Source organism: Triticum dicoccoides, chromosome 4A (assembly GCF_002162155.2).
Source record: "Triticum dicoccoides isolate Atlit2015 ecotype Zavitan chromosome 4A, WEW_v2.0, whole genome shotgun sequence".
Taxonomy (NCBI): Eukaryota; Viridiplantae; Streptophyta; class Magnoliopsida; order Poales; family Poaceae; genus Triticum; species Triticum dicoccoides.
In genome coordinates, this window is record NC_041386.1 from 641552598 (window position 1) to 641560173 (window position 7576).

A 7576-nucleotide genomic window follows, 5' to 3' on the forward strand; every position below is an offset into this window, starting at 1 on the left:
GCAAGGTACCTAACCTAGTTACGGCAGGACGTGTGGTCATTTTTACTTCATGCCACACGCTCAGAGAGAAGATGAGTAGTACTTGTTGGCGTGTGGCACGAAGTAGTTTAATCCACACATGTGGGCAATTCTAATATTCGCCCACACACAACCTGTGTGGGCTGTCTGCTCGTGCCACACACGGTGTGTGGGCGGATGTCTAGTATGCCACACGTGTGGACGTTATTGACGTCCTTAATAAACGATATTGTCTTTTCCCTTAGCAAATTTTTCAGGGAAATCAGGTTGTGGTGTATGCAGCTACCAATAAAACATTACTTTGTTCGTTATAAAGGATAAACTGTAATCTGAACACACCTAGCAAGCTGCCTATCTGCTTCGTTTGCGCGTGTGTATGGTTGACCTGGAGCTAAGCTAGTTAAACTAATATGGAGTATTGCCCTGAGCTGTTGCTCCTTCCTTCCTTGCATCATCCGGTACGTAAAGCCTAGCCTGAAATGTTTTACTAATCCAACAATAATATTCACTGTCCAAGCCGAAGTTAGTAGTTAATTAAGCATTTAGCATCGAACTCGCGTGTTAAATGCGGCTCAAATATGAAGCCATGCGCAGAGCATGCTCCGTCCAGGAAGAAGCAGAATCCACAGATGAACTAACTAAACTACCTCGTATAGGTGTGAATTATAGTCGCTCTCTGTTTGAATGAATGATTGATGTCCCCCAATCTTAACCTTATGCTGGCACTACTATTAATTAACTAGTGTCATTTGACATGCATACGTCTGCTGGCTGCTACATGCATATTATACACTGACTCAGTTCCGAAACAGACGACAAAGGCTTGCGAACAAATTTCTGTACCCACCAAAGTTCAAGTGCAAGACTTGACATTGGTGCTTGATTTTTTCCGAATTTATTTCAGTCTTCCGGCGATGTTCGTCCAGTGAGCGGAGACGTTTCCGTCAACTGCGAAACGCCTGTGGTGACTTCGTAAAATTTCAAGATGCTATGTTGGTTCAGTCTCTTAGAGGTGCTCATAGAGATAGCATGTGCATGTGTGCGTTCATATAGATGAGTGTATGCTCATGTATGTGAGAGACTTTGATTGTATTGTGTTAACAAAAACTTCTCTACAGTTAAAGTTAATTAATACCTAAATGGTTTACTAGGTCGGCTAGGTGGAAATGATGTCATTAGATATTACAACTTTGCACTAAAGTTGTATTAAAATTGTGTCATTTTAATTTGGATCCGAGGGAGTAATGATTTGATTCCCTTTATGCCGTACATATATATTATCATATACAAAACTTAGCGATCAATTCCAATAGTATACAGAGGTGGTAAAACACAACGAGGAATCGCGCACGAAACACATCGATAATTTAAAGTAATATACTACCAACAACTTCCTCCATACGGAGGAAAGGACACTAGCATCTCCCCATCTCTGACCCTTTCTCGTGCACGCAGAATCGTTGGCAGCCATGCACAAACAGGTCCAAGTTGGGCTCACCATTCCTTTTGCCATCCCGCTCAACCACGGCGACGCCCCTATATAAGCAAGCATTTATGCCGCCGTGAGCACACACAAACTAAATCCGCTTGCAAAGACAACCTACCAACAGATAGTCAGAGACACAACACACATACGCCATGTCGTCGTCGTCGTCCAAGCCGAAGAGAGCAGGTGGCCTCCAGGGCGCCAGGCCGCAGCCGCTGAGCCTGCCGTCCAAGAAACCACGCGTTGGCGGCCACGCCGGATCAGCTGGGGCAGGGCCCGTGATCGTCTACGAGCGCACGCCGAGGGTCGTCCACGCCGACCCGCACGACTTCATGGCCGTCGTGCAGAGGCTCACGGGCAAGCAGCGGTCACCAGAGGCGGCGTCCGGTGCTAGGGACGGCAGGGCCTCGACGTCGACGGCCGCGGACGCTTTGGTGCTCACGCTTGGCCAGCAGCGGCGTGCGCCGTGTCGTCATGATCATCCCGCACCTTCTGCTTCCCCGGGTACTGCATCGTCGACATCGCCGCTGTCCCCGAGCAGCTTCTTCCTCTCCCCGGCCACCATGCAGGCGATACGAGACCTCATCAGCTGAGACACTGCTTTATATTGTTCCAGTCAGCTTGTCAAAATTGTAGATCGGACCGGGTGATGATCATATATACGCACAGTGCATTTGTGTGACTTGCCTTAGTTCGTTCATCAATTTTCTGTCTCTCCCTCTCCGTCGCCACTGTACAATTCTTATTAACTACTCAATTCATGGATATGTATGCACAAACAGTTCCAAAAGCTGGCTGGCTGTACTAATCTTGAAGCCGCTGGGTGGCTGCATGCATGCACAAAAAGTTCACCGATTCAAGTTTTAAGATAAAAATGGAAAAACATGGGAGGTTGGGGAGGGTGACGCATGCAACTCTTCCAAAAGCTGGCGTGCATGACCCCAATGCAACGATTAAAAGTTAATGGCATATATAAGAGCATCTACAATCGGACTTGGCAAATTCGTCTCCTCAAACGCCCGCGGACACTGGCCGGGCACCCTTCAAATGATGTAATCCACTTTCGGACACCTTAATTATCATATCTTAAATCCATGCAAAAATTGTTTCGCCAGGTCAGCACGTATGTATCAAGTAAAATGCTCACACACATTCAAAAAATTGTTTTGCCATGTCCATATTTTGTAATATGTCCTGCCATGCGTGAAACATGTTTACGTATGCCAGATACAGTAAAATTTAGTAGCAGATGGATGTCGGCTTGGGCTCTAGCACATCCTCTTGCAGTAGCACTTGCTCTGGCATGTAGCACATCCTCTTGCAGTAGCCTGGAGATAGCTCTTCGGTCAGGGCGAGGCCGAAGAGTGCCCATCGGCCCAGAACGGACACACCTTGGCCCAAGCGTGACCGAAGACCGAACTTCGGTCTAAGAGCAGCCGAAAAGTGCCTCTTCGGCCTGAGCGAGGCCAATGGGCTAATGTTTTTGAAATCTCCAAATTAGGTCATATATTTTCAGAATTTGTAAAAATAATGATAATACTTTAAAAAAAGATTCGATACACTCTCCTCTATTGTGAAAGAATACCAACACAAGTGCCTGTCAGTGTTACTGATCAGCCTGGGCGCAACAAAACAGTAGTTTTCATCGAACGATGTCGAGACGCGGGGCTGGAAGCGATGAGTATAAATCAGTAGTTTTCAGTAATATCACCTCATCAACAAGAACTGAGAACCGAAGGAGATGGGCAACACCGAGATGCGGTATTGGAGACAACTGAAGTGAAAGACATTCAGGAGATAGATGCAAACAGTGGCCAAATCCGACAATCCTTCATACAAATACAATACTCCTTAAAAGTGCAGTTCAACTGCTTTCCAGGCAGGTACAGAAGAGCTGAATAGGTACAATTCCCCAACTATGGATTATACAAATACCAGTTGTGCAGCTTATCCACAAGGGGACGTTGGCATGCATCTGGTAAATCGTTGGGCGATACTCCTGAGCTGATATCCCAGCGTAAACCACGAGGGTCCGCTGAAGTAAGCTTCGGATACGAAGTATCATGGCGTATATGTACAAAAAGAACATGTGTAAGACCTAATATTCATCGCATAAATGCCACCATACTCTTGCAGCAGATGTAGCGCTAATCGTGATGCAGAATCTGTTCACAGGATCCAGAGCTGTTCCATCAGAGTTCTGATGACATGCCAGTGGACATTGCGGCTCTGCTAGTGAGCGCGGGCCTCATTGTCACCAGAGCAGATTCGTTTGCACCTGCCCTAAGGGCGATCCTTCCGGCTTCCAGGAATCGGGAGACGGCATCCTCTGCATAGCGGTTTGCTTCGCCTACACTCATCGTCTTGCCAATATCCGGATAGCTGTTGAGTACATGGTCACCGTTGAGCTGAGAGGCAAGTTGAATCAACTCCACTTGGAACTCCGATAGAGATTTATCTTCATTAGCACCGAACGGTCGCAGAGACTTTGTAACCTCTGGGAGTTTCTCTGTTTCAGATAAAATTAATATATGTGAATTAGGATGCAAATAGAATCAGCCATTTATATCCACAAAGGCACAAATCCACATTGAAAAGCAATCGTGAACATTGTTAGCCCCAATATGTACTTTTCTTTATGAACATTCACTAACCATGGCTGGCATAATGGCAATAAAATGACAACTACTCCCTCCGTTCCAAAATAGATGACCTAACTTTGTACTACCTCCGTCTCGGTGTATAAGTCATTCGCGTAGTTCTAGGTCATCGATTTGAGGAATTAAATATGTGTTATATGTCATGAAAAGTATATCACTAGATTTCTACACAGATGTAGTTTCTAAATATATATTTTTTGTCACATATAATACATATTTAGATAGTTAAATTGTCGACCTAGAACTACGCGAATGACTTATACACCGGGACGGAGGTAGTACTAACTATTTTGGAACGGAGGGAGTATGTCATAACTCAAACATATTAGTGTAGTAACATGCTGAACTACAAAAATTATTTACCTGGACAATCAGTTCTTGGTGTCTTTCGAACTTTGAGGTAGCTCTCAAAGGTCCCAGCCCATGAATCCCTCTTTGTCAGGTAGTTAGCACGTAAATTAAATAGCTTCTTTACTGTCGCAGGGATGGATGAATGCTCATATTGTGAGGTTTCCTCAGGACCATTTGGTTCATGGATCACTGCACAAAAGTCAAAGCAAGGTGCTTAGTACTAAGATATTGATATATGAAGCAAGTCGCAAAAGGTAAAAGGAGCAATTTCAAGATGGAGAGGTTAAGTTACTGGCCAAGTTCCAAGTTTTGTCTACTTAATACTCCCTCCGTTCCAAAATAGATGACTCAACTTTGTACTAAAGTTAGTACAAAGTTGAGTCATCTATTTCGGAACGGAGGGAGTAGAAGGGTAAACGGGAAGCAAAGATGGCATTAGAATGAAACAAGAAAGCAAGTCCACCTCTTGACGACAAAGTCTGTAAACTGCTACTTATCCTCGAAAGGCCATTGGCCGAACTTAATTAGATAGAAAAGAGAGTACAGCAAGGACAGTCTAGGAAACTTAGACTGAACCCAGAGTTTACAAACAGCCCTGCCAAGTGTCGGCCTCCAAAAAACAGAGGCGCCCCTGCTACAGCAACGATCTCGGACCACCCAGGCGAGGGCCGGTCTTGCAAAACATGAACACCCCCACAACAGCTAGGTTGGCAGATCAACGATGCATCCGGCGGCCCTCCACATGGCCACATCTTCTACTACCCGCTCCAGAACGCCGGACGACGAAGCTGCCACCTGGTCAAAGATCCTGGAGTTTCTTTCTTTCCATATCCTCCAATGCATCAAGATCACCACCGTGTCAAAATTCCTTCGGATGTGCTTGGGAATGACAGCCCTAGTCTGCAACCACCACTCCCGAGTGGAGGCAAAGGTGTTATCGGGGATAAGGAAATCGGCGCCGGTCCAAGATCTGAAGCGCGCCCAGACTTGTTGTGTAAACTGCTACTTATCCACCGTCCCAATCAAAATAAAACACAGGTAAACAATCAAAAGCCAGTAAATTCCTCATATTCCTGTAGCAGCATAATTTCCAAATGGAGTCTTTAAGCAACTTGTTGAAGTTCCAGGATTTGTCAAATTAATAAAAGGGCAAATAGGAACCAAAGATGGTGTTAGAATGAAATAGGCAAATAGCAAGCAAGTCCACCTCTTGATGACAAGAACCAAAAAACTGCTAGTTGTCCAACTACATGTCCACATGGATACTTGCCGGCATGCAGGAGGATGTTTGCAGCTTATCATCAGTAAGATGTAGTGAAAAATTGAGCGTACGCCTAGGCACGCAGAGGCCTACCGCTTCGCTTTTGGAGTAAGCATTGGAAAAAGTGCTTGGACGCCTAGGGTTAGACAAAGGAGAGCAGGATGAGAAAAACAGAGGAGAGCAAGGCTTGTGCAGCCAGATAGATGTGGGGCTTTGTTCCCCGACCTCGCCGCTGCCAGCTTTGTTCCCCTTCCCTTGACCTCTAGCTCTTCCTCATATCTCCTTCGTAAACATGCTTGCGCTTTTAGGCTTAATATACATGACTTACATGCTATGAGAATTGTTTTTTTTTGGGTACCCTTGTTTAAAACGCAGAGGCCGTCTCAGGTCATCGATATGTATTACTAGAAATAAGCTCACCGCATGCTTGTATACCAAGAGAATGCTTCTATGCGGAATCAACAACAAATTCATGCTAACATCGTTCAGTTAATCTTCCTATAAAAAACACAGCACAAGCTAATATTTGCAAGCCGTCATCCCTACTGCAGGACTGCTAGAGTTGATGAATAAATAAAATTTACTTATAGACACTACAAACTCGAAGATAAAGGGCAGCAAAACTAGATGGACAGAAATAACAAAAACATCTTATCAGAAGTAGTACTCACCGGTGCCCTTCTCAACCCAGGGCGAGATGAGGAAGCTGGGCACGCGCACCCCGAGCCGATCAAACTTGAAGTAGTAAGGGTCAGGGCCAATGATCCCATCAGGCTGAGGCACTTTGACAGGCGTAGGAACATGGTCATAGAAGCCACCATGCTCATCATAGGTGATGATGAGAGCCGTCTCGTTCCACTGCGGGCTCGCCCGCAGTGTCTCGTAGACCTCCTTGACAAACCTCTGGCCCCTGGCGACGTCGTGCGACGGGTGGTCGTCGTTGGCCGGAAACTCCTTGCAATCGAAGTACCTCTGCTCGATGACGACGTAATTGGGCAGCTTGCCCCTGGCGGCGTCGAGCTTGAACCTGAGGCTGTACTGGTGGAACTTGAGGAGGTGCTTGAGCCTGCGGAGGCTCTGGTAGAAGAGCGTGGCCGGGATGTTCTGGTAGTAGATGCCGAAGGAGAGGCCGTCCTCCTCGAGGCTGTCGAAGATGGTCTTCTGCGGGAAGCCGTTGATGAGGTCCTTGCGGGCGTTGAAGGTGAGGCCGTGGGAGGTGGCGGAGTGGACGAAGAGCCGGTTGGGCTGCGTGGAGGTGGGCACGGACGCGAACCAGCGGTCGAAGACGGCGAACTCGTCGGCGAGCGCGGCGTAGACGGGGACGGAGTCGGGCGCGAAGCCGCTCATGACGTTCTGCGCCATGCCGAGGCCCATGCCGCGCGCGTTCTGCGCGAAGCCCGACATCGGGGGAGGGACTGCCGAGGTGTCGGCGGAGCCGAAGATCTGCTCGCGGATGTCCTCGAAGCCGTGGCCGGGGTCGGAGTCGACGTAGCCGGCCTTGTCGGTGACGAAGATCTCCGGGGAGGAGGGGTCGGACGCGTTGAGGCGGTTGGACTCCTTGCCGGTGAGCCCGTCGATGTCGGGGCGGCCGGCGCGGAGCCAGCCGAGGACGTGGTCGAAGCTGCGGTTCTCCATGACCACCACCACCACCGTCTTGACCGGGGAGTGGATCTCGCGCTTCTTGCGGCGCCGCTTCACGCGCGGGCCGTGGTGGCCCCCGCCGTCCAGGCAGTGCGCCGAGACCATCAGGGCCAGCAGGAGGAGGCCGGCGAGGAGGCGCCGCTCTCCGGCGGCGGCCAT

General features: G+C 48.2%; 1 protein-coding gene across 1 annotated transcript; it reads right to left on the reverse strand.

Moving 5' to 3' along the window:
• Positions 1–3306: 3306 nt before the first annotated feature.
• On the reverse strand, positions 3307–7576 carry LOC119287620 (non-specific phospholipase C1-like). The gene is made up of 3 exons (XM_037567199.1): positions 6448–7576; positions 4528–4704; positions 3307–4013 (listed from the first exon to the last, which is right to left on the reverse strand). Exons 1-3 carry the CDS (start codon positions 7574–7576, stop codon positions 3697–3699), a joined length of 1623 nt encoding a protein of 540 aa, XP_037423096.1. The 3' UTR covers positions 3307–3696.